At 43.8% G+C, this 27,620-nt stretch overlaps 1 protein-coding gene and 1 long non-coding RNA gene across 3 annotated transcripts in view; both read right to left on the reverse strand.

Moving 5' to 3' along the window:
• The window catches only part of LOC309553501, a 1,012,307-nt gene that overhangs the window by 604,465 nt on the left and 380,222 nt on the right, over positions 1–27,620 (reverse strand). The window lies entirely within an intron of this gene.
• Positions 1–27,620, reverse strand: part of ARK2N (arkadia (RNF111) N-terminal like PKA signaling regulator 2N) — a 93,332-nt gene that overhangs the window by 15,049 nt on the left and 50,663 nt on the right. For both annotated transcript variants that reach the window (XM_082243530.1, XM_082243531.1), the window contains one exon: positions 16,064–16,243. In XM_082243530.1, coding sequence (XP_082099656.1) covers positions 16,064–16,243 — 180 coding nt within the window. The remainder of the gene's footprint in view (positions 1–16,063; positions 16,244–27,620) is intronic.

The raw sequence follows: 27,620 nt of genomic DNA on the forward strand, positions 1-27,620 counted from the left end.
CTGTGAGGTATCGGGACTAATCTTAGGAAAAGGTAAAGGAAAAGATCTATTCAGGGAACGGTAACTACCGCTTCCTGTAGTACTTAAATGTTGGAAGGGAAGAATCACACCGGTAGTAGTGGTTGATGCTCGATCTAATGTCCTGAATACCGGTGAAAACGTCCCCCCACCCTGAAACCGGGTGGGGGCGCACCTTCAGGCTGTGTACTCCTTTGCTTCGGGTTTGGCTGGGTTGGTCCTTTGCTTGTCCGACCAGCCCTTCTTGAACCCTCCTGGAGGAGTCTTGCCTTTCCCGCTAGTACCAGCCGGGCGCCCTTTATGGGCGGTAAAGAAAGGTCCTCGCTTGTTGCGAGGTCCCTTAGCTTTAGCAGCCTGTGGCAAAAAAGTGCTCTTGCCCCCAGTGGCATCCTTAATGATTTCATCTAGGTTGGCCCCAAATAGACGATTCCCCTGAAAAGGGAGATTAGTCAAGGTCTTTTTGGAACCTAGGTCAGCTGACCAGCATTTTAACCACAGCACACGTCTGAGGATCACCGCTGACTTAGATGCATGCCCTAATAAGGGAGTAGTGTCCAGGGCTGCGTCACAGATAAACTGTAGCCCTTGTATAATCTGTTCCATCAAATCAGATGTCTCCTGGGGAATATCTTTTCCCCTAAGATCTTGGCGTACCATTTTCGCCCATTCCGTAAGTGTCTGGGAAACTAGACCAATAACAATTACTGGTCTAAATGCTGACCCTATCAGAGAGAAGATGGTGCGGGACTCTGCTTCCATCTTTCGATCCACCGGATCCTTAAAGGACGAAGTGTCCTCCACTGGAATAACCATGGCTTTATTCAGCCTGGAAATAGGTGGATCCACCACTGGTGGTACCGTCCATTTCTTAATGATGGATTCCTCAAACGGATAGCGTCTAGCAATACGCTTGGAAATAGTAAAGGTACGTTTAGAATGCTCCCATTCTCCTTTAATCTGATTACCGAAACATTTGGGTACAGGAAAAACCTTCACCGTTTTGATGGGCTTATTAGTACCAAAAGGAATCTCTGTTTCAGTTGCCTCTGCCGGTAAAGCCTCAAGTTTTAAGGTTTCCTGCACTGCCACAACTAGTGCGTCCACCAATGCTTCTTCCTGAATTATAGCAGGAGAAGAAGCGTCCTCCTCACTGTCTGAGGGGGCTTTACCTGGGATAACAGCCCTTGCAGAGGAACCTGCAACTGCAGTGACCATCTCTGAATCAGAGTCAGAGGTGTCAGATAGTATAGGGGTAGGCGGGGGTCGCTTCCTTGACCCCCGTCCCTGACAGGCCGCCTCCACCCGAGCCACCATAGACTCCAAAATTGCTGTAAATGACTCTATACTCTGTGCACCGGCGGGTCCCGTGGCCCCCTCGAGGGAAACAGGTGGGGGAATATGTGTGGCAGGGTCCATGATAATTCCAGTCACTTCCTGGATAATATAATTCAAAAATAAAAAACTTTTTTTTTTTTTTTCCAGACCCCCAGCGCCACAAAAGCCCCTTAGTGTTACCTGCTAGGGATCCCTATCGATCGAGAGAGAGAGAGAGAGAGATAGACCCCCAGGCTCACCACTTGATGCTCAGAGTTTAACTGCAACAGGTTACAGCGCTGTCTTGACAAACAGGAAGTCTTTTGGCTGGCTGCCCAGGAAGAAAGGAGGCGGCTCCGCCCTCTGCACGCCTTCCGGCGCCTCCCCCAAGCTCCACGAGGTGTTTGGATCACCTCAAACATGGCCGCCCCCATGCTGGAGACACGAGGCTACGCCAAAATGGCGGCTCGTGCGATCCAGCAAAAAAAATGGCGGCGGCCTGTACTGAATAGCGGTGTGCTGCAGGGCACACAACACTCTCTCTGCATGGGGATATGGCGTGGTTGGCGGTACCGGCCCTGGCGGACCGCATGGCCATTCGGGAGGCCTGCTAATAGCTGGAGATCTGATTAGGAAGGCAGTCTACATGTCCGTGGCTTCTGACTGGTAGGTAGCTTATTCTTAACACCGTAAGATTCCCAGAATGCCACAGATTACATCTTTTTAACATGTATACAATTAGATTGTTAGCTCCCAAACCAAGCCTCCTGGCTTTTTGCACATAAAATCACACTCAAAGTAGGAGGATCTGTGACATGTTATAGGATAGAGAGGGACTCTATCTTACCATACAGAGAGGGGCCCGCGTTCACCACAAGACCCGTCAGGGGAAAAGGGGGAACATACTACTCACCATACCGGAACCAGGCGGGCACCAACTCCTGACAGTACCCCTCTCCACCGGGGCGGGAGGGCTGTCGACCGATACGGACGCCGTGACTCATGGTCTTTGGCGTTTCAGCGAGACGTTTAACTCGCGTGGACAGTCCTTTAATGGGACTTTGTCGCGGCCGACCCAGCGCGGAGCTATGGTTTGCACGCGCTCGTAGGCTGAACTGGGGTGACCACCGGATCTCAACATCCAGCCCGTCGCCCAGTTCAGCTTTCTTGCTTGAAGATCTCACAGGAACACTGGAGAAAAAAAGCTGTCTAAAAATCCTTTAAGAAAAAATTCTTGCCAGGACCTAAGATCCCAGCAAGGTATCTAGGTCCTTACTCCTAACTAGACAGAAAATAACTGATTTGCTGAGGCAGAGAGAGAGAGGATATACCCTCTGGGACTGCCCCTAGGGTGTGGCCAGAGCTTTTTAATTTCCTGTCTAGTCCTGCTCCTGTGGAGGCAACATAACCGAAGGTGGTGTATCACCGAGGACTACGTCTGTCAATGAGCGCTAGAGAAATTTTATTTTTCTTGGGAGGGTGTATGAGATCAGCACAGGGCCAATCAGCACTGTCCAGACAGAGGGTCAGGGGTCATGCAGCACTTCTAGGACAGGATAGGAGAATGAAAATTCCTACAAGCTTTACCAGTGCTCGGCCAGACACTGATAGAAGTATAAAAACGACTTTATACTGTTGATGAGAAAAGGTATTTAGCAGTTTATTTTTTCTAAAACAATTGCATTTCCATGTTCTGTGTACTGTGAGAGATCAGATATAGTGAATGCAGGCTCCTGGGTTTAGTAACACTTTAATAACCTTAATAGGAGGCATTCACAAAAAAAAATGGTCTCAAACTGCACAATATTCTTAGCCACATAATTCTGTTTCAGATTTAAAGTAGAAGTACACTTCTAGTACAGCTATATGTATAGTTGTCCTTGTCCAAGCAGCCTATGAAAAATTCTGTGTTACCCTTGCCAAGGATAATTCCTGTTTCCAGCAAAGCTGCCTGGAGCCTCAAAGTACATCCTGGGGTGCACTAAAAGGTCTACTCATTCAGTTCACGAGGGATCAAGGCTTCCTCTAGAGGTGTCTGGGTAGAGCTGGCTTTAGATTAAAACAATTAACAGGTCTCATTAAAACACCAACAACCAACCTACATACAGAACTTATCAGTGCAATTCCAGATACAGGCGGTCCCCGGGTTACAAACATCCAACTTAAAAACGACTCTTACTTACAAATGGACAGAGACAACAGGAAGTGAAGAGAAATCTCCCCCTAGGAAGGGAAATTCACTCCTGTAAGAGTTCTCATGGGAAAAAGGTGTTTCCACTGAAGCTTTATCACCAATCCTTGTTTCCACAATAAACCAAAATTTTCAAAATTCAGTTGTCATAGGGACAGAAAGTGAGATGAAATCTTCTTAACAGGGGTAGAGACAGCAAAACAAATCATACAGGGGTGTTAACTAGGGATCGACTGATTATCGGGGGCTGATATGCACTTTCCCCGATATATCGGAGTCGGCCCCTGAGGTTACCAATATTGCAGATATTTCGGGAAAGTGCTTGCACCGGAGTGATGCCTGTAGCTAGAAGCATCACCCCAGTACGGGCGTCCATAGCCGATGGTCGGCTGTCTTGTAAGGAGAAGCCACTCGGCTGTAATTACAAGGGATGGGAGGAGACGCACCCCCCCCTCCCGCCACCTTCCGTGGCTCACCTGGGTCTCCCGTTCCACTGGGAGACCCGGGCAACCAGCCTGCATGGCCGTCGCATTCGGCTCTGATCGGGTCTCCATGTAAAAACCTGGAAGTGATGTCATGAATACTGCTAGTTTCCTGCAAGATAAGGATTTTTTGAACACTATACAGCAATTACCAAACACACTTCTAGTCACTATGGCTGTAGAGTCTCCGTACAGAAACATCCCTCACAAGGATGGGATTGCTGCGTGTCACATTTTTATCTTCAAACCACAAATATAGCGCTGAGGATGTTACACAGCTCATTGAATTCATTCTTACGCACAACTACTTCACTTTTTATTAATTACATCTATCATCAGTGAATGGGTACTACTATAGGAAGTAAAATGGCACCCCATATGCAAACCTATTTATGGCTGACCTGGAGGACAACCTCCTGAACAGCATAAAACTAAAGCCAAATAGATACTATCGCTATATCGCATTTATCATACGAACAGAAGGTGAACAAAATCTAATACAATTTAACATTGATCAAAAAACTTTTCACCCAACAAATTAAAAATGGATTATTCAAACACACCCCAACTTTCTAAACACCCCAACATACATCTCAGATGACAAGCTGCATACCTAAATTTTACAGGAAACCCACTTACAGATGCAACTATCACCACAGTTTTTTAGCTTTCACCCCCAACACACCAAACGGCCCATCATACACAGCAAGGCCATAAGATACAACTGATATGCTCAGACCCAGAAGACAGAAATCATCTGTCTTCTGAGAAACATCTCAGAATACTAGCAGACTCCTTCCACAAGAAGGGTTATAAGGATAAAACCATCAATACAAGCATAAACACGGCCTTGAAAACCCAAAGAGAAAATCTTCTCCAATAAATAGGAGGAACACACACAAAAAAAAAAAAAAAAACAAAAAAAAAAAAAAAAAACATACCCGTGTAACTCCAGTAACCACATATAATCCAGCACTAGAGAAGAAAAAGGATTCAAAGATTTACAGACCATCACAACAGAGGATGGAACGCTAAAATAAATATTCCAATTACCTCCAATACTGGCTTTCAGGCAACCACCCAACCTCAGAAATTAATCAAGAAAACTTCATTCTGAAGTTACAAATAAAGCAACCAAACCCAGTAAGAAAAAATGATGCAAACTGCGCAACCAAATCAATCAAAATTTAAAAGTGTCACATACATAAATGGAACATTCAATATCACAGGTTCATACAATTGTATCTCTAGTAATGTGGTGTAACTCATTCAATGCAAAAATGCAATGCAAAAAATATGTAGCAAGTTGGTGAAACAGGACAGAAGTTGCAAAAAAGGATGAATTTATACAGAAATACCATCAAGGAGCATAAGGAAGATGATTTCTGCACACCTGTGGGTCATTATTTTGCATAACCAGACCACACTATGGAAGACATTAATGCTTTAGTTCTTAAAAGGGAACTTAGAACACTACTCCGGAAAGGAAAAATTTTGAAGAATGATAATTATTTTTGACACAAAAGATAATGAACTAAATGTAGACCAGGGTTTTCCAAATCATTATCCAACAGTTTTAAGTATCACGGACAGTACTCAATTGTTCTTTTGGTTTTAGTAAAAGGTAACCGTTCACACTGTATTATGCGTACAGAATTGCAGTTACACAGGGTGCCCAAAAAGTCACCGTACATTGGGAAAATTTGAAACTGTAGCTAAATATAAAAGTTTGTTCAATAGAAAATCTTACAAAATATTCTCTACGTGTTGGTCACTGCTCTCTACACACCAAGTCTTCTTCTCCCCCACTCATGGCTAAAACAATCCAAGATATATCTGTTGTGCAAATAATTGCATTTCGAATGCGTTCCTTTAAACAACTTCTGTTTCTAATCTTTTCCATGTATACCAGTGGCCGCACAAGTAAAAGTAGAGTGGGAAAAGATCAGGGGATCTCGCAGGTCATTCCACAGGGCTACGGAGACCAATCCACAAATGTAGAAGCTGTTGATTCAACCATCTCCATACGCTGATACCATAATGAGGTGCTGTTGAAAATGAGATGAAAACTCTCCATTTTCATTTAGAATGTTTAAAGGTCGGCAGTAAGATTTGCGTCAAAGAAAACCGGTCCAACAGTTCTATTAAAAATATAAGATATGGGAGTATGACGGTACTCACCATCACTGGGAGTAAAAGATACTGAGAAAATGGTTTGGATAACTTCAAATGGGAATATTAATCATCAATATCTCTCAAGAAATATGAAGATTTGATCCCACTTTACACTGCGAGACCTACAGCATGTTGCCATGAAGTCTGTGGCTCCTAAATAATCAAAGCAATGCTTATATGTGAATTCTATGTACTTCAATGTAGGAGACGGATAGACCGTCACTGGCAGGCTCTCAAAATTGTCCATCTATTAAGGTGTGATGTGGATTGTGTTAAATCTGTCTGTTACATTGTTGAATGTTAATGACCTCACATTGTTTCTGTCCAGATGGCTAGATAATTAGTTCAGGTTAATTCTAGTTCTGTATACAATTTCATCTGCATAGGATAATGTAATCAGGCAACCCCTGACCAGTGTATGGTAATCTGATCAGGAGCGGGAGGTCCATGCTGTATTTAAATTCTGTGTGACTGTTTAATAAACTGAGATTCCAATACAAGCTAAGTTGTCGGCTAGCTTTGTATGGGGTGGTTGGAAAATCTGGTATCTATGTTCACGATTGGGAGGAAGCCATATACTGACGGAAGTCCACAACTACAGGGTGGGTCAAAGTTCCGTTACAGGGAGCGTTCAATATTCCTATGTAACTTTTGTGACACCCTGTAGTTTACTGTAGCAGAACCCTACAGGCCCAGTCACACTAAGACCTGCATATGGATCACACAGGAATGCTGTCTAATTCATATGCAGTTCTGTGCAGTGTGATTTCAGCCCATTCATTTTGAAAGGGCTGAAATCACACCACACCAAACGTAGTGCATGCACTACTGTTTGAAACACATGACAACTGTATTGCATTGTACTTTTGTACCATGCGATCCAGTGCGAGCAAACGTACCAGTGTTTGCGACCTGTGTTTGGAGTGTTAACTTTGAACTGACGGCCCACAGATGATCACAAGGGCACTGCGATTGGAATGCAGTGTGGAAAGCCACATGGGAACGCAGCTCTCTCACACTGCATTCTAGTGTGAATGGGCCCTAACATGGAAATTTACATTTGTAAAATAAAGGTAAATGTCCCAGAGGAAATATCAACACATTTCTGCTGCTGTAAGCCAGATAACGTACATGTGCTGGCATTTCTGGGGTAGGGGACACACCCCATATGTGCCATCAGTCGTCAGCAGGTCCCAGCCAATGATTTTTTTTTTTGGCCCGGGACCTGCTGATTAGCTTAGTGAATCATTATACCCGGAGCAGCAAAGTGGCTTTTTCTCCCTGCAGAAAACATCTCTTAGTAAAAGCAGTACACATCACAAATTGTTAGGCACAGAGTTAACCCTTTAAATTCCCCTAGATAATAACCCCTTCCTAGCCAGTGTCATCATAGTATAGTATTAGCACTGATCACTGTATTAGTATCACAGATGAGGTCAGTGGTAGTTAGTCAGTTCCCCCCAGTGTTAGTTACAGTCAGAATGGCCGCCGTAATATCACAGTCCTAATATGAGTTGCTGACCCCCTCTATTACTAGTATAAAATAAATATAAAATCCAGTATATATACACATTTGTAGACGCTATAACTTTCATGCAGACCAACCAATATACACTTAATGGGATTTTTGTTTTCTTTTACCAAAGACATGTAGCAAAATACATATTGGCCTAAATTTATGAAGTTTTTTTTTTTTTAATATATATATTCTTTGGATAGGTTTTATAGCAGAAAGTAAAAATAGTTTTTGTTGTTTTTTTCAAAAGGTTCTGTAATCTATCTATATATTACAAAACCCAGTGGTGATAAAATGCCACCAGAAGAAAGCTCTATTTAGGTTAAAAAAAAAAAAAAAAAAAAGAATATATCAATTTAATTTGGGTAGTGTTGCATGACCGCGTAATTACCAGTTAAAAAGATTTTTAAAAACACATAAAAAGCACAAAGAAGGCCCTCTGTGTTACCAAAGTCACAAAAGTACAACACTCGTATTTTGGTGACCATTTAGAGAATAGAAGTTTGCAGAATTAAAGCAAACATACTTGTTAAAGAGATATTGTGACAAATGTAAAAAATTGCAGATAAAAGCACAGAAATATAGATATTTTTAAAATGCTTACTTGCAGAGTCTTTCGTTTCTATATACATTTTAATCATTGTAATATTCCTTTTTTTTTTTATTCACTTTCCTCAAAAACTAACTCCAGGAAAAGTCAAATCCATAGCACAGCCACGCCCTCCATATGTGTCACAGGCCTTTCCTTTTGGGAGGAGTTGAATTACTGTCTGTACTGGCCCAGCTCTTCTGCCCCTCCCTTCACCTACTGCATAACTATGGGCTCCATTCACAAAGCAGTATCTACAATTTTAACCTCCCCCCGTCCGCGCTACAGCCTATATACGGCTGCAGCGCGGACTCGAATTTTCGGGAGGCCGTTTTTAAACGGCCTCCCAGTGACACGCCCCCAGCGCGCTCCCGCGAGCGCGCTGCGGGGAAAATCTGTGTCGGCCGTGTCCCTTGGACACAGCCGATCACAGATCGTGGTGAATGGCCAATCACAGCGGCCATTCACCACGTGATCTGGCCGTCCAATGAGCGATGATCTCATATGTAAACATATGAGATCATCTCTCATCGCCGGCGCTCCTTCCTCACACGGAGCCTGCAGTGTGAGGAAGGAGGGGGAGCCGACAGCCGCTGGGGACACACAGCAATGTAATCAGGGCACCGATCACCAGTGCCCTGATTACTAAAAGGTAAAAACACACACACAGTGCCCCCACATCAGTGCCCACAGTGCCCGCCATCAGTGCCCCCCATCAATGCCCACAATCAGTGCCCATAGTGCTGCTAGTCAGTGCCCATCAGTGCCTGCTCATCTAGGCACTGATGAGCACTGACTGGCAGCACTATGGGCACTGAGTGTGGGCACTGATGGTTCTGCCCATCAGTGCCGCTCATCAGTGCCACCCGTCAGTGTCCAGTGCCATCCGCCAGTGCCCATCAGTGCCGCCTATCAGTGCCCATCAGTGCCGCCTCTCAGTGCCCAGCAGTGCCACATGTCAGTGCCCAGCAGTGCCACCTCTCAGTGCCCAGCAGTGCCGCCTCTCAGTGCCCAGCAGTGCTGCCTATCAGTGCCCAGCAGTGCCGCCTATCAGTGCTCATCAGTGCCGCCTCTCAGTGCTGCCTCTCAGTGCCACCTCTCAGTGCTCATCAGTGCGGCATATTAGTACCTCCTCATCAGTGCCCATAAGTGCCACCTCATCAGTGCCCATAAGTGCCACCTCATCAGTGCCCATCAGTGCAGCCTATCAGTGCCCATCAGTGCCGCCTCATCAGCGCACATCAGTGAAGGAGAAAAATTTATTTTCAAAATGTACTCGCAAAAAATAAGAAAAACTTTTTTTTTTAAAAAATTTTTTGGCTTTATTCTTTTTTTTTGTAAAAAATAAAAAACCCAGAGATGATTAAATACCACCAAAAGAAAGCTCTATTTGTGTGAAAAAAATGATAAAAATGTCATATGGGTACAGTGTAGCATGACCGCGCAATTGTCATTCAAAGTGTGACAGCGCTGAAAGCTGAAAATTGGCCTGGATGGGAAGGGTGTTTAAGTGCACAGAAGGCAAGTGGTTAAGAAATGTGGTAAAATACTGCTCAGTTTTTCAAAAAGGTTTCTGGCATTCACAAAAAAAAAAAAAAAGCTACCAAAATACTGCATGGCCAATTATATGAAGTGATGCAGTATCTTAGTAGTAAAAGCTTGTGGTATTTTAATCGCAAGCTTTCACTGCGTCACTGGGTGGTTACACTCCTAATTTATTTAGTGGTGGAGCTAACAGACGGTAAGAGGTAGGGTCGGGTGCAGACTTTTTTTTTTTTCTCGAGGTGTCGGTGGCCATCGTGATGGATGATGGATCTACACTGGGAGACATTTTTTTTTTAAAAAAAGTAAGGACTTGCCAAAACAGTGTCTGCCCTATTTACTTTTTGAACACTTCTTTGGTTAATGAGTAGGGGTACTATGTACCCCATACTCATTCACATAAGGGGAAGCTGGAATCTGGGGACCCCCTTGTTAAAGGGGGGCTTCCAGATTCTAATAAGCCCCCTGCCTGCAGACCCCTACAAGCAGTGTGATGCAGCAATTCATGCAAAAGGAGCCCAGACGAAGTATTGAGTGCATACTATACTCTACATGGACATACTTCTCAGTAAGCCAACATGTCTATACTAAAAATTATTTTTTTAATTGGTCTTATGTAATATTCAGGTTTTCTGAGATACTGAATTTTGGGTTTTCACTATCTGTAAACCATAACCAAAATAAAAGAAAGAAATGCTTGATATATATCACTCTGTGTGTAACACATCTATATAAAATATAGGAGTTTCACTTTTTGAATTGAATTACTGAAATAAATTAACGCGCGTGTGTGTGTGTGTATCTATGAGATGCACTACAATTGTCGGCATTTTGGCGACAAAGAAAAAGGTGCCGCTAATGACCCACTGATTTTAACACAACTTTACTGTGCTTATGGTATTTTTCATAGGTCATGTGACTCAAAAACTGCATCAAAAACATAACACGGTTGCATTATTAATGAGTTTCTGCTGTTTTCAATACATTTTAATGAAGAGATGCGTTTTTGGTGCGTTTTTTTTAATTGACCAAAAATCCAACAAGCAAGATTTTTAACACCACAATGGAAGCACAATGGACCAGTGTGAAGACATACATAGAATTTAAAGGGACCCATTTTTCTTTAGCTTTTCTTGCGCTAAAAGGTGCCGATAATTGCCGACAAATTCATATTCATTTTAAATTCATGATAATTAAAAGGTTGATAATTATATATAAAAACATATATTTAAAAAGAAAAATTTAATTTTTGGTTTTCAGCCAACTACATTCTGCAATTTTGGTTTCAGCACCAAAATTTCTATTCAGTGAACATACACACATATTATATATAATATATACACACACGTGGAAATTTTTTTTAAAAAACTACCTGTCCAAGGGACTAAAATCAGGATCCCAATCTATTTGTCCCTCATGACAACTTACTTGGCCTGATAAAAAAATATATATTTTTAACCAATATAAGGTCTAATCTTTTTACATAAAAAGTTGTAATTTACTTAAACATAATTTATACATTTTATCATTTTAATAAAAGTGAGACAACTGTCTCATTCAGTAATACAACTACTAAATGAGACCGTTTTATCACAAGAGATTTTCATCACACCCGGGGACTAGCATGGAGGGGAAAGCCCTTGCAGTGTGACAAGCACTGATTGGGTGCTCATCAGTAAAGGGGAGCGTCAGGCTCTTTTAACACTCAGTAGAAGCGCATCTGCCCGGCGCCTAAAAATGCATGTCCCAGGCGTCAGGCAATAGGAATTGTGCATCCCTGATATACAGTATATACAGATTTCTCTAATACAAGCACATCACTCACGTTTAATCCCTTTCAAAATGCTTAAAGTACAACAAAAAAAAAAAAAATAATATCTGTTGATCTTCAAGACATCCAGCTAACTTAGGCTGCATTCACACTTGAGCGTAGCGTTTTACCGCGTTTTTTTACCGCGAATTTGAGGCGTTTTTTTCAGGCGTTTTTGGAGGCAGGCATTGACATCTATCAAAAATGCTGGTAATCAGCCCAAAAAGAAGCTCATGTACTTTTTTCAGCTACAGGCGTTTTTCAAAACGCTCAGATGTGAACAGGGGCCATTTAAATGAATGGGGTTTTACTTGTTGGGCGTTTTGGAACGTTTTTTTTTTAGTGTTTTTGGAGCTGAAAAACACTCAAAAATGCCCAGGTGTAAATGGAGCCTTACTGTTAGAAAAGCAAAACAATGTCTTTGTTGTTACTGTTGTCAGCCATGCCCAACTCTTGTCTGACTACAGAACACCTTCCTATCCCTATCTTCATAACATAAGGGGGAGGTAATGCGGTCCAGTAATGGAAATCTGGACAGGGTTATCAACACTGGCTGGCATTTCAGTACAGCAGAGGCATCATATTGTCAGCTAATACAGGAAGTCAGGATCCCACTGGATTTCTGGCATTTCAAATATTTGTCTGTACTTGCAGCATTCTTAAAGTGACAACATATAGAAAGTGGCACATTTATTACACTGATGTACTGAATAGGTTTTATTTTGCCCAGACCTACATTGCAAACTTCATCTGTCACTATGCACAGCTAACTAAATGGACCTTCTACCTCTAAAGCCAGATTCCTTCATGTACATCTACACAGTCTTGGAAACTAGGAAACTCAGGGCCACAGCAACATACAAATCCCAACTTTCGCACAGAAGGTTGTGGGTCCATCTCCTGCTGCCTCTCGCAACAATGCCGTGGTCATGTGATCGGAATGTGTGCATTCAAAAAAAAAAAAAAAAAAAAAGGTGGTAGGTGGACCCCGGAATTATCTTCCAATGATGTTAATCGGAGAATAGCCATCCCATTAGACCTGTCTTCCAAACCCCAATTTTTTCAGAACACTTTTGTTTAGAAGCTTTTTGAACTATATTCCGTGTGTCCACAGACACGCATCACAGAAAGATACACAAACGGTATTTCACCATGAATAGTGAAAATTAGCCCTGTGAATGAATCATTATGCACCGGCCGGTACTGTGTTAAATGTCTATTGTTTTATGTTGTATGTCTTGTTCCTCATTAATATACTGGTACACAAAAGAATTGTATATCTGTACGGTTATGAAAAACACTAATTCTTTCATTAATAAATTTGCTATTATTTGAACTTACATAATTGGAGTCCCTATATTTGTTTTGACCATTTAACCGTCTATAGTTCTGAACGCTGCACAGAACACCTCTCTATATGCATATTTAGGTTAGGTCAAACACGTATTATTACAATACAGGGACCTCTAATAGCAATTTTGAACCCAAATGCTCCTTGCAGTAACCTTATGCAAAAGCTTGAAACTTAGCACATGAGGGTCCAGACTTTTCAGTTCTGTCAATTTAAAGTAGCAGTGCATTTTGAAAGTTACAGTGCATCCAGAAAGTATTCACAGCGCTTCACTTTTTCCACATTTTATGTTACAGCCTTATTCCAAACTAAATTAAATGTATTATTTTCCACAAAATTCTACAAACAATACCCCATAACGACAACATGAATTAAGTTTGTTTGACATCTTTGCAAATTAAAATTAAAAAACGAAAAAAATCCCATGTACATAAGTATTCACAGCCTTTGCCATGACACTCAAAATTGAGCTCAGGTGCATCCTGTATCCTCTGATCATCCTTGAGATGTTTCTACAACTTGATTGGAGTACACCTGTGGTAAATTCAGTTGATTTGTCATGATTTGGAAAGGCACACACCTGTCTATATAAGGTCTCACGGTTAACAGTGCATGTCAGAGGACTAACCAAGCCATGACGTCAGAGGAATTGTCTGTAGACCTCTGAGACAGGATTGTATGGAGGCACAGATCTGGGGAAGGGCACAGAAAAATTTCTGCAGCATTGAGGGTCCCAATGAGCACAGTGGCTTCCATCTGTAAGTGGAAAAGTTTGGAATCACCAGGAATCTTCCTAGAGTGGGTCGTCCGGCCAAATTGAGCGATCGGGGGAGAAGTGCCTCGGTTAGGGAGGTGACCAAGAACCCGATGATCATTCTGACAAAGCTTCAGTGTTTCTCTGCTGAGAGAGGAGAACCTTCCAGAAGAACAAAAATCTTTGCATCACTACACTAATCAGGCCTGTATGTCAGAGTGGCCAGACGGAAGCCTCAGGAATCCTCAGAAAAAGGCACGACAGCCTGTCTGGCGTTTGCAAAAGGCACCTAAAGGACTCTCAGACAAGAACAAAAAACAAGAAAACCTACTCCAGAGTGCTCTGGACCTCAGACTGGGGTGAAGATTTCTCTCCCAACAGGACAACGACCCTAAGCACACAGCCAAGATAACAGTGGCTTTGAGACAACTCTGTGAATGTCCTTGAGTGGCCCAGCCAGAGCTCAGACTTGAACAAGATTGAACATCTCTGGAGAGATCTGAAAATGGCTGTACACCGACACTCCCATTCCAACCTGATGGAGCTTGAGAGGTCCTGTAAAGAAGAATGGGAGAAACTGCCCAAAAATAGGCGTGCCAAGCTTGTAGCATCATACTCAAAAAGACTTGAGACTGTAATTCGTGCCAAAGGGGCTTCAACAAAGTATTGAGCAAAGGCTGTAAATACTTATGTACATTTTTTATTTAGGTTTTATTTTTAATAAATTTGCAGACTTCAAACAAACTTGTTTCACGTTGTCATTATGGGGTATTGTTTGTAGACTTTTGAGGAAAATAATGAATTTAATCCATTTTGGAAAAAGGCTGTAACCTAAAACGTGGAAAAAGTGAATCGCTGTGAATACTTTCCAGACACATTGTACACTTTATGATCGTGTTTATCAAATCGTGGGACATTCCTGCCTTCTTGTCTAGGCAAAGATGCGAGGATTAAACCATGGCTCCGCTTACTGGTAACCTTTACAAAGCGAGTAAACTCACAGTAAAAGCTGGTAACCGATGGATCAAAATTCAGCTGGTTCATCAGGGGCCTGGGCAAATTTTTCGTTATCCGAATTTCAATAGTAACAAATTTAAAATAAATTTAAATTTCGTCCAAAATTCTAAGCGAATTTGAGAACGAAATCTAATTGGGAAACAAGAATACAATAAACTAGAATAGAAAAAGGAATAAAATAGAAAAGAATACAATAGGAAAAGAAATAGAAAAGTATAACAGAGTAAAACCGAACAGAATAGAAAAATGAGACGATAATAAAATAGAATAGAATATAAGGGAATAGAGCAGAAAATGAAATAGAATAAAATGAAAAATATAGGAATAGAAAGAAATAGAATAGAAAAAAATAATGGAATAGGAAAGACGAGTAAGAGAACAGAATTGAAAATAGAATAGAAAAGAATAGAAGAGAAAATAAAAAAGAGTAGAGAAAATAAAATAGCATGAAATAGAATAGCATAAAATAGAAAGAATAGAACAGTCTTCTGAAGTTCAAAAATAATAAATTCGAACTTGAATAGAATTCTACGAGTTCAGTTGAAGTGAATTCAATTCGACCAAATTTGGAAAACTCAATTCAAATCTAATTAAAATAAATTAAACTAAACTAATTCCGAAAACAAATTAAATCAAAGTTAACTAAACAAAATTTAAATAAGGAATCAAAACAACTTTTTTTCGCTCTGCACATGCCTAGAGGCTTCCCCTGCACAACCAGTGTATTCGGACAGTGGAGAGTCCCCATTTTAAGCGGGGAGGAATCCTATATCCACCTTGCTTGTGTGGATGGAGGAATCCATTCTTTTTTTGTTTTTTTCAATCCTCAATCCGCCCACTGGCTAATCTATGGCCAGCTTTACAGGATGCTTATTCCAGTGATGCCTAGCAAACACTGGAATGAGAATGAAGATTTAAACCACAATTTACAAATTGCCATTACTACCAGCTCCAGGAGATAGAGGAGACCAATGCTGTGAGTGAGTTTACTGGGTGGGTAGGACGCAGATTTATTTATTTTTTTTTAATTACCCAAAGCACAAGGAAAATAACTATGGATAGACTCAACCTTTGGTTGAGCGGATGAGCTGGTGCAGTAGAAACTAGGTAGCACATGCACTCAAAGACCTAACCTTGAATTGTAAGTGGCATGATTGATAGCATGGACATGCCACGACTGACTTAAATATGCAAAAACGCTATTTTTACTCTTTTCTTGTCTCACAGGGAAAAGCATATCAACAGCCTTGTGGAAATAACATGCCAATGTGTATCAATCTTAGTAGTACACAGCCGTTAAGTACCAGAGTCTGCATTCAATTCTTCAAGTAAGCCTCTAGTACGCCATGATGGCTGTGGCTCCTGCTTCAAAACAGAATTATGCTCCTTGACAACCGTGGCTGCCAGCATGTTGTCTACGTTCAACACTTCCGGGTCAGAATTTGTGTCAGAGATGTCATAATGGGTCACAACCGGTGGTCCATCTGAGAGAGAAAAAAAAAAAAAAAGAGAAAGAAAGAAACAGAAGAAATGTCAACCTACGTGTGCACAGGACTTCTGTTCATTACGCTCATACTCTATAACCATAGACAAAAAAGCCTAATACTCTAAAAAACACATAAGATAATCATATTTAAAATGAGGTCATCTTAACTCCTACATTTAAATTGCAGAATTGAAATTAAAAAAAATCTGCATTTTCTACAAAGATGCTTATTACAGCTTGAAAAATATCTATATGCTGGTCTCTAGACAGCCTGACTGGAGCTCTTGTATATTTGGCCGTGTGATGTAAGCAATCTCTCACTCTCTCAACCTAAATATTCTTCTAATGTACATGTAGGTAGGGATGTCTGAAGTCCCAAACAGAGAGAAGGTACAAGAAATTTGTAAGAAATCTCCTAGAAGTCGAAGATTTAAGCATGGTACACATGGGCCAAACATCGACATACGTGTGTACAGCAGCATGTCTGACAGAAGCCAGTCCCAACGTCCATACTTCTGTCGACCGGGCATGATGGAAAAACAGCTGCCAATTGGCATAGGATCAGTGCTAGAAGTCAAAGGCTTTGAGCACTTGCCAGTGTGTTCCGGAGGCGGGGTGGGTTGGGGGGCCCCCGTCAGAACACAATAGTTCAGCAGGGCAAGATTGCTGTACTAACATTGCATCGTCAGTACAGCAAGCTCTGCGGTTTTTTTTTTCCATTCAGCTCGCTGGATTGAGAAAAAAAAAAAAAAGTGTGTACCAGGCTTAACCACTTCAAAAACAGGAACTTTCACACCCTTCCTGCCCAGGCTCACACTTTGAATGACAATTGCGCAGTCATGCAACACTGTATCCATATGAAATTGATATTTTTTTGAGACAGAGCTTTCTTTTGGTGGTATTTAAACACCAATGGATTTTTTATTTTTGCTACACGAATAAAAAAAAGACCGAAGATTTAAAAAAAAAAAAAAAAAAAAAGTTTCTCAGTTTCGGTTATAAAATGTTGTAAATAAGTAAGTTTTCTCCTTCACTAATAGCGTACACTGATGGCCACTGATGGGGCTGCACGAATGATCAGTACCCTGTTTATAAGTGTAAATAGGTGCCGTTACTGGCTCTCCTTACACTGACAGCGCGCGAGGAAAAGAATGATAACCAGTAATTTATCAGCGGTGATTGGCCCGTTACCGCAATCTGTGATTAGCTGTGTCCGAAGCACAGGGGCTGTGGGTGGCTGGCTGGTACAGTGCCTGTGGGTGGCTGGCTGGTACAGGGCCTGTGGGTGGCAGGTACAGAGTCTGTGGGTGGCTGGCTAGCTGGTACAGGGCCTGTGGATGTGGGTGGCTGGCTGGCACCAGGCTGCTGTGGGTGGGTGTATGGCTGTGATACACTCCCGCGAGACTGGTTCAGACTCCAGATGAGGCTGTCCAAGGCAAGGGAGGCGGCCTAAGAAGGCAGAATGACATCACGTAAATATTGGCAATATCGGCCAGTTCCGGGGCCGATACAGATATAATAATTGGGAGAAAGTGAATATCGGCCTTGCCGATAATCAGTCCAACCCTAGTTTAAACGGTAAAGAACTCTTCTCGCTGTCAGAATACAAACGCTCTGAGTGCATTGAATGTGGAATCAAATCCTTTTTATTCAACCCAATGATTCAAGGAAAAAAAATTGCATCTTCTATGGCCTACGTAAGAAGGTAGTAAAAACCCAGACAGCAACCACACATGTACAAGGGGTGGAGGGTTTGAGAACAGGAGTAGGCCCATTGACCGTCAGTCATAAACGCACCATTTGACTTTATCAGTAGACCAGAGTCTTAAAGGAAAATGAAGATCCCAGAAGGGATGAACAAAGCCAGAGTAATACTTGGCACAAGGAAAGATAGTGCTTCGTTAAATGTATAATTAGATTTAGTGAGAACAGAAGCTGTTGCAAAATCTGAAACGCAACCATATATACCTAGACTATGAAAGATTTAAGGTAGAATTACAGCCTAAACCCAACTAGGGCCATTGGTTTGAATCCCTACCATGGCACTAGTGGCCTTGAGTTTACATCTTCTCCCTTGTGCCTTTGTGGGTTTTCTCCCACATGCCAAAAACATGCTGGTAGGTCAATTGGCTCCGGTCTAAATAAGCCCTGGCATGTGTATGTAGGAATGTGTGTTAGGGAACTTCTAATGTAAGCTCCTTGAGGGCAGGGACTGATGCGATTTGTACTATAAATATGTAAAGTGCTGTGTGAATTAATGGCGCTATACAAGTACCTATAATACTTTGCTATTTTAAGACCACTGTGGTCATGTGATCTGACTCAAGTGACAGCCAGCAACAGCTGCAGGGGAAAGGAGGGAGCACTGGCACCAGCAAGTGCATAGGAGCCTATTGTTGACATCACCGCTCCCGGAAATCCCAGACATTGTCGACCGCTCTCTCCTCTCCCCTGCAGCTGCTGGCTTACACCAGGGGATCACATGACCTGATCAGAGCGGGCTGAGAATAGGTAAGTAGATAAATGTTTTTGACACAGGTTAGTCAAAGTAAGTGTTAGGAGGGGGAGGGAACCTTTTAAAGACTAGTTATTTCTAGGCTGGAATTCCACTTTATCTCATCCAGATTCTGAAGATTTTTTCTTCCAGTAAGATAAAATAAAAAACAAAAAGTGCGATAATAAACAAAATCCTAAACTTACACAAATTGGCAAAAATAAATCTTACAGGGGTTATAACCTTCCCTTATTCTATCCAAAATGGAAAAAAAAAAAGAAAGTTCTTTAAAATGTGTGGCTATGTGTAGGTTATTCCCATCTTACAGCAAAGGTGTGTTCAACTGAAAGTGTAATTCAGGAGCAAGTCAAACCAGAAAACACAGCACAGAAGGGAAAAATGGGATTTTTGACCTACTATAAAATCCATTTCTCTGATGTTCGACAGACACCGCTACTGGTATTCATAACCATTGGGTTATACTGCCCCGTACAGGTATAGGAGACTAGGCAGAAATAATTCTGGCTTCATCCTGGGGCAGTCGCAGGGGGTATACTCAATCTTTCTGCTATAGCCACTCCGTTTTGTTACAAGCAGTGTCAGAAAAATTACAACTCCACAGAGGGGTGGGTGCTGTGACAATGAACATCAGAGAAAACGATTTTACGGTGAGTCAAAAATCTCAATTTCTCTTTCGTTCATTGACGGATACAGCTCCTGGTATTCATAACCTTTGGAACGTACACCGACGATCAGGTGGCCGCCTTGCAAACCTGCATCACTGACGCCCGATGACGAAAGGCCCAGGAGGCACTAAGCGCACTAGAGTGAGCCTTGACAGGGAAAGGAGGAACCTGACCCCTGACTGAATAAACCTGAACCACCATCTGTCTGATCCATCTGGAAATAATCGTAGAGGAAGCAGACAACCCTTTTTGAGGTCTGTCCGTGAGGAAAAATAGAGTCCGACTTCCTGAAAGACTCCGTAGCTGCCAGGTACACCCCAATTTTACGGACCACATCCAAGGCATGCAAGGCAAATTCCTTCAGATTTTTAGGCTTGGGACACAGGGAAGGCAACACAATGTCTTCAGTCAAATAAAAATCAGACAACTTTTGGAAGGAACAACGGACAGGGTCGAAGAACCACTTCATCCCTGTGAACCACCAGGTAAGGTGAACGACAAGATAACGCCACCAGTTCCGACACCCTGCTCGCAGAGGTGATAGCCACCAAAAAGGCCACCTTCTGGGACAGAGTAAGCAGTGGAATCTCCCGGATATTTTCAAAGGGAGGCTTCTGTAGCGCTGAAAGCACCAAACTGAGATCCCAAGGCGGCAACGGAGCCTGCACTGGAGGGACCAAATGTCAGACAACCTGAAGAAAAGGTACGCACAAGGGAATGTGTGGCCAAAGCTCGTTGGAAGAAGACTGCCAAGGCCAACAACTGGCCCTTGAGGGTACTTAAGGCCAACTTCTGTTCAACCCCCCGTTGAAGGAAGGTTAAGATCAGAGCCACCTAGAAGGAGCAAGGATGAACCCCAAGCGACTCACACCACGCAATGTACGTCTTCCACGTACGATGGTAGATCTTCCTAGAAGTAGAATTCCTAGCTTTCAACAGTATAGGAATCACAAATTCAGATAAACCCCTATCTTTCAGCACCTGGCGTTCAACAGCCAAGCCGTCAAAGCCAGCAACTGTAAAGCAGGATGGAAGATCGATCCCTGGGACAGCAGATCCTCCCTGAGAGGAAGCTTCCAAGGAACGCCGGCGACCAGCTGCACCAGATCGGCCTACCAAGCCTGACAAGGCCAGTTCGGAGCCACGAAGATGATCGGAATCCCTTCTGCTTTGATCCTGCATAGAAGTCTGGGCAGAAGATTGAGGGGGGAGGCATAAGTTAGCCGATACAGACGCCATTTGGCCACCAGCGCGCCTGTGGCGTCTGCTAGAGGATCCCTTGATTGAGCCACAAACCTCTGCACCTTTCTGTTGAGCCAGGACGCCAACAGATCCACCTTGGGGGTGCCCCACCGGAGACACAGCTGATAAAAACACCTCTGGATGAAGGAACCACTCCCATTGGTCCAATGCATGCTGACTGAGGTAATCTGGCTGCCAATTTTTCACCCCGGGAATGTGTATAGCGGAGAGGGCTGGAACGAACCGTTCTGCCGATCTTCAAAACCCCAGCTACCTCTAGAGCCGCCAGGACAGTTCTTGTGCCCCCTTGGTGATTGACGTAAACTATGGCCGTGGCATTGTCCGATTGAATGCGCACTGGACAACCCTTAAGATGATCCGTCAAGTGAACCAGACACAGACTAATCGCTCAGAGTTCCAAGACATTGATCGGCAATCTGGACTCTTCCAGTGTCCAGATCCCCCCCCCCCCCCCCCCCCGAGTAGAATGCTTGCCGAGGACGACTCTCCAGTCAGACAGGTTCGCATGGTTACCACTGTCCAATACAAGCGGAGAAAGGGTTTTCCCAGCCGAAGTGCCCGGAAAACGAAGCCACCCTATCAGAGACTCCCTTGTTCCCCGACCTGATTGTCCAGAGACTGCGGAGTCTTGTCCCATTTGGTCAATCTCCCTTTGCAGGGACCACGTATGGAACTGTGCAAACGGAACTACCTCGAAGGTAGACACCATCAGGCCCAGCACCCGCATGCAAGTCCAGAGGGACGGACATCTGTTGGACAGCAGGAGGCGAATTGCAGCCTGCAGGAAGGAGCACTCTGGCTAAGGCTCCAGAGACAGGCCCAGATAGTCCAGCTTTGTGGACTGAGCCGGAGCATGATCCCCAGGTTTCCCCCAACCACTGATACGGGTGAGGGTGCACCCTTATGCTAAAGGAGCCTTATCCACGTGTCTGGAGAAGCTCGATCTTGGCTTTCCAGACCAGGTTCGTTTGAATCCTCCTGAAGAGGCCCTGAAAGGCTTCCAGCCCTTGTCAGTCGACCCGGAGGGATGAAAAAAAATTGAGCTGAGAAGGAAGGCCCACATCTATGACGATGTTCCTTGCCCTTAGTAGCCTGCAGAAGAAAAGTACTCTTCCCCCCTGTAAGACCTTTATTGATGTAATCCAGGGTAGCTCCAAACAGGCGATCTCCGTGGAAAGGAAGATCAGTCAAGGCCTTTTTTTTAAGTCTGATCCGCAGACCAGCACTTGAGCCAAAAGACATGCCGAAGGACCACTGCCAAAACAGAAAGGCGAGCCATCAGGGGAGCCGCATCCAAAGAGGCATCACAGATCAACTTCAGCCCCTGGACCAGCTGGTCCACCAGCTTGGCAAAGGCAGGGGGGAGCTGTTCCTCCTCCAAATCACAGCGTAAGAGCTTAGCCCACTAAGTCAGTTTGCGCCCCAAGCCAATGGTGATTACCGGTCTCATTGCCGAACAGCCTCCACCTTCTGGTTAGTCGGATCCTTAAAGGCCAGGGACTCTTCAACCGGAATTATGGTTGCCTTGTTTAATCTGGAAACCAGAGGGTCCCCCATGAGTGGCACAGTCCACGTCTTAAGAAGGGCCTCCTCATAGGGGTAACACCTAGTAAAGCACTTTGGAACCCCAAGAGGACACTTTGGTCGTCCCCACTCTTTAGCAACAAAGCTGTCAAAATAGGCAGGGAAAGGAAACCCCTTTGCCGCTCTGCATGGCTTGCGAGTGCCAAAGGAAACCTGCGCCTCCGTCGCAGCATCAGCTGCGTCCTCCATCTTTAGGATCTCACGCACAGATACATCCACCAGCGCCTTTTTGTGCGCAGTCGCATACTGAATCATCCTATCAGAGGATTCAAGGTGTGTGGTTGCAGACCCAGCAGGGTGACCCACGTCTGCGCCGGCCGAATCAGGTTAAGGATCTGATGAGACAGATGAGGCAGGGGGAGGCAGAGGAAGGCAGGGAGCGCTTTTTGCTAGCCCGTCGCCCGCAAGCCACTTCCACCCGGGACACAAGGGACTCCAGGTCCGCCGTCAGTGTATGGATGATTGGGACCCTAAGGGCCCTGCAGCCTCAGAGAGGGGATCAGGTGGGGAAATTTGCTCCAAAGACTCCATGAATCACCAGGGGGACCACACAAAAGGTGTAAAACACTGCCAAGGGACAACCACCACCGCACTGGCAGCACCACCTAGTCGCCAGGCACAAACACAAAGCGATCCTCCAGAGAGGACCCCACTAGACTCACCACCGGAAACAAGAGCCTGCAACCACCAGGATAATCTGCACTACACATGCGGCAATCAGGAAGAAAAATAATCCACGAGATGAGGAGGGGCTCCCACTGCCAAAAGGCCTACCACAGGGCTCCACTGTCATGGTCGCTGCCATTTCCAACGGCAAACCACAGCAAAAGGGCAGCCAGAATACATAAACAGGGCTGCCGTGTACAGGAATACAATAAAAAGGCGGAACCACGAGGCATACAGGGACCCAGGAGGGAAACTAGGCCTCAGGGACGGATCAAGGAAGGATGGGGGGCCCTGGCAGGAGCCCCAACCAGGTACAACCCCACCCTGCACAGTTGATCGTCCGGTCGCCGGCGGCGCACCCCCTGGCCCCTATCGCTAGTAAGAGCCCTGCCCCACCCCAGGAACAGTGGCCAGATCACCCAAGTAGCCTCAGTGTATGTGGATGGGAAGGGGGGGGCTAAGGGAGTCAGCAAGGGGGGTGCCTGAAAGAAGGAGGGGAACCCGGGGTCTGACTATGCCAAGGAGGGGCCCACATCAACCCCAAAACCCTCCAGGGGGGAGAGGGGAGACAGTTACTCACCATACCAGGAACAAGGCAGGCACCGCTCTAGACAGAACCCCTCTCCATCGAAACGGGGAGGCTGTTGGCCAGGAGGAACGCTGCGACTTGGGTGGAGACCCAGTCGTATGCAAACTCGCGAGGCGTTTAACTCGATGGCCACCCCCCGTCCAGCGGGGCTATGTCGCAGCCGACCTAGCGTGGAGCTGAGGTCTGCGTGCGCTCGCTGGCCAGACTGGGGTGACCACTGGATCTAGATTATCCAACCCGTTGCCCAGTCCAGCAGTTAATTGTAGATCTCACAGGAAAAATACAGGAAAAAAAATTATCGAAAAAAAAAAGGAGTGGCTATAGCAGAGAGGGGGAGTGTATACCCCCTGGGACTGCCCATGGGTGTAGCCAAAATTCTTTTCTGCCTAGTGTCCTACTCCTCTAGGGGGCAGTATAGCCTAATGGTTATGAATACCAGGAGCTGTGTCCGTCAATGAACGAAAGAGAAACATGATTTCTCAAAAAAAAAGAATTCTTTGAGTCATTTCCAACTGGCAGCCTGGGACTCCTAGCACCAACAAAAATAATCTAATCATTTCTCCTAATGTACAGTAACAAACCCGAATACATCCTAAAAAAAATTAGGTCATGTTTCTACAGGACACTTTCTGTACTTCTATTTCGTTGGTCAGGAAAAATAGGTTCAATAATAGCATTACACAAATAAACTCCAATAGCATACCAGTACATATTAAAACACAAAATACATAATATAAAATGGGACATGGATTATTAGTGCAATACACAACATGATGTTAACACATGGTCAACAGATCCAGACTCTGAACTCAGGGTCACGGTCCCACAATAACAGTGTGATAGTCATTTCAAATGAGATTTAAAGGCTAAGTATGTTTTTTAAAATGTCTGAATCAAACGCACCATCCAGCAATGCTAGACAATGCATTACATGGGACTAAATACACCAATTTTCCAAACAGTTCCATTCAAGGCATGCTGTGAATGTTAACTGATGCTTGTGCTCTCAAACTAAGCAGTCATGCAATCAAAGGGATGATGTCAGTTGATTACATGTGCAGCACCATTGCAACTGCAGACCAGAAGCTAAAATGGCGGCTTCAGGAGGGTTTAGTTTCACTTTAAAACCCAAATCCAACCGAATCCTTTATTTTTTTAATACTAGTTTAACAGTTGAGGAGGGCTAGAACCTCGGTTAGGTTATCAGTGCTAGTACTGGAGAGATTCCCGTCCTTACCAACTAGTGCCATTCAGTAGAGAGGTGAAGGGTATGAACATCTGTCAGGTCTCTGCGTCTCCGTGTAACACTTGCTTCTGCTAGGCTGCTTTCACACTGATCTGCTTTTGTTCAGTAAAAAAAAAAAAAAAAAAACGCTGAACTCCAGCTTTTCATACATTTTTAGTAGTTTGTTTGGGCCAAGACGGACCAAAAAAACTATGTCCCTCACTAACATGTGAGGCTGCTGGATGTAAACTGTACATAGCTGAGGCCACATACAGCATACTGCACATTGTGTTCTGGGTTTAAACTGGGACTTCCCGTCTCATACCCAGAAATACAGAAAAATCTTTCTGATCAACGCTCAGACATTCAGAGAAAGCAATGTATTCTAGAAATGAATACAAAGCTTCCTCCGATTGTCTGGGTCACAGAAGTGGGCTGATGATGTCAACATCTGAATAAGCCAATCAGAGGAAGTCATTTGTTGCTAGAATACACTGCTTTCTCTAAATGGCTGAGCGCCACTGTGATAGACGCTACTGAGTTCTTGGTATGAGACAGGAAGGTCTCGGCTCCAACCTGGAACACTGTACTGTATGTGGCCTACATACAGTTTTTGTACCGCACATCCAGTAGCCTCATAGGTTAGTGAAGGACATAGTTCATTTGAGCTAAACTACGTAAAGCAGGCGGCCCTCTGTTGCGGAACTACAAGTCCCATCATGCCTTTGCCTATGGAAGTCAAGCTTGTAACTGTCTTGCAATGTCTCATGGGAATTGAAGTTCTGCAACAGCTGGAGGGTCACTAGTCAAACCCCTGATGTAAAGTGTATGAAAAGCTGGAGTTCAGCTTTAAATCCTATGTAGCTGTGCACTACGTTCAATTGCGTTTAAAAAATCCTATTTGCTGCATTTTTGGTGCATGCACGCATTGCATGGTCAGGTAAAAGAAAAAAAAAAAAACACACCTCCCCATTGAAATGAATAGAAACTGCATCAAAAACGACAAAAACAAGGCGCCTGTGGGAAGGCCTTTGTGATGTAAAAGGGGGAGTTAAACGCAACAAAAATGCACTGTGCATTGCGGTAAATTGAATACATTGGGATCAACTCACCAAGAGTTAAATAAGGGCAAATAAACTGCGGTAAAATAACGCATGCGATAAATTGTGAAAGTTCACAAAAAATTTGGCATTGAATACCGAATGCAGTATTTTTTCGATTGTTTCGGTAACTACCGCATATTCTCATGCGGTAATTTATCGCAGGTGCTAGGGGTAAGGGTTGCTTAAGGTAATTTCTTTGGCAAAAAACTATTTTTTAATTTAACATTTTTTACAGCAAACTGTATTTGAAGGCAGAACTATCTTGTCTCCTGATGCTTGGTAATCCAAGCTTCGTTACTAAATCCATCATGCCATACATTTATAAAAACGTGTTTTTTTGTAAATGTATGGCCTAGTAGAGTTGTTGAAAGTGCTCTTTTCTATGTTTTTGGCCCAATTCTGTGCTGCTGCCCCTAGGTTTAGATTGTGGAAATTAAAAAAAAAAAAAAAAAAAAAAGTATTCAGACCCCCTTAAATTTTTCACTCTGTTATATTGCAGCCATTTGCTAAAATCATTTAAGTTCATTCTTCTTCCTCATGAATGTACACATAGCACCCCATACTGACAGAAAAACACAGAATTGTTGACATTGTTGCAGATTTATTAAAAAAGAAAAACTGAAATATCACATGGTCCTAAGTATTCAGACCCTTTGCTGTGACACTCATATTTAACGCAGGTGCTTTACATTTCTTCCGATCATCCTTGAGATGGTTCTACACCTTCATTTGAGTCCAGCTGTGTTTGATTATACTGATTGGACTTGATTAGGAAAGCCACACACCTGTCTATATAAGACCTTCCAGATCACAATGCATGTCAGAGCAAATGAGAATCATGAGGTCAAAGGAACTGCCTGAAGTTCCTTTGAGACAGAATTGTGGCAAGGCACAGATCTGGCCAAGGTTACAAAAAGATTTCTGCTGCACTTAAGGTTCCTAAGAGCACAGTGGCCTCCATAATCCTCAAATAGAAGACGTTTGGGACGACCAGAACCCTTCCTAGAGCTGGCCGTCCAGCCAAACTGAGCTATCGGGGGAGAAGAGCCTTGGTGAGAGAGGTAAAGAAGAACCCAAAGATCACTGTGGCTGAGCTCCAGAGATGCAGTCAGGAGATGGGAGAAAGTTGTAGAAAGTCAACCATCACTGCAGCCCTCCATCAGTCGGGGCTTTATGGCAGAGTGGCCCGACGGAAGCCTCTCCTCAGTGTAAGACACATGAAAGCCCGCATGGAGTTTGCTAAAAAACACCTGAAGGACTCCAAGATGGTGAGAAATAAGATTCTCTGGTCTGATGAGACCAAAATAGAACTTTTTGGCCTTAATTCTAAGCGGTATGTGTGGAGAAAACCAGGCACTGCTCATCACCTGTCCAATACAGTCCCAACAGTGAAGCATGGTGGTGGCAGCATCGTGCTGTGGGGGTGTTTTTCAGCTGCAGGGACAGGACGATTGGTTGCAATCGAGGGAAAGATGAATGCGGCCAAGTACAGGGATATCCTGGACAAAAACCTTCTCCAAAGTGCTCTGGACCTCAGACTGGACCGAAGGTTTACCTTCCAACAAGACAATGACCCTAAGCACACAGCTAAAATAACGAAGGAGTGGCTTCACAACAACTCCGTGACTGTTCTTGAATGGCCCAGCCAGAGCCCTGACTTAAACCCAATTGAGCATCTCTGGAGAGACCTAAAAATGGCTGTCCACCAACGTTTACCATCCAACCTGACAGAACTGGAGAGGATCTGCAAGGAGGAATGGCAGAG

The sequence above is a fragment of the Pelophylax lessonae genome (genome assembly GCF_965119305.1).
Source record: "Pelophylax lessonae genome assembly, chromosome: 1".
In the NCBI taxonomy this organism is placed as follows: Eukaryota; Metazoa; Chordata; class Amphibia; order Anura; family Ranidae; genus Pelophylax; species Pelophylax lessonae.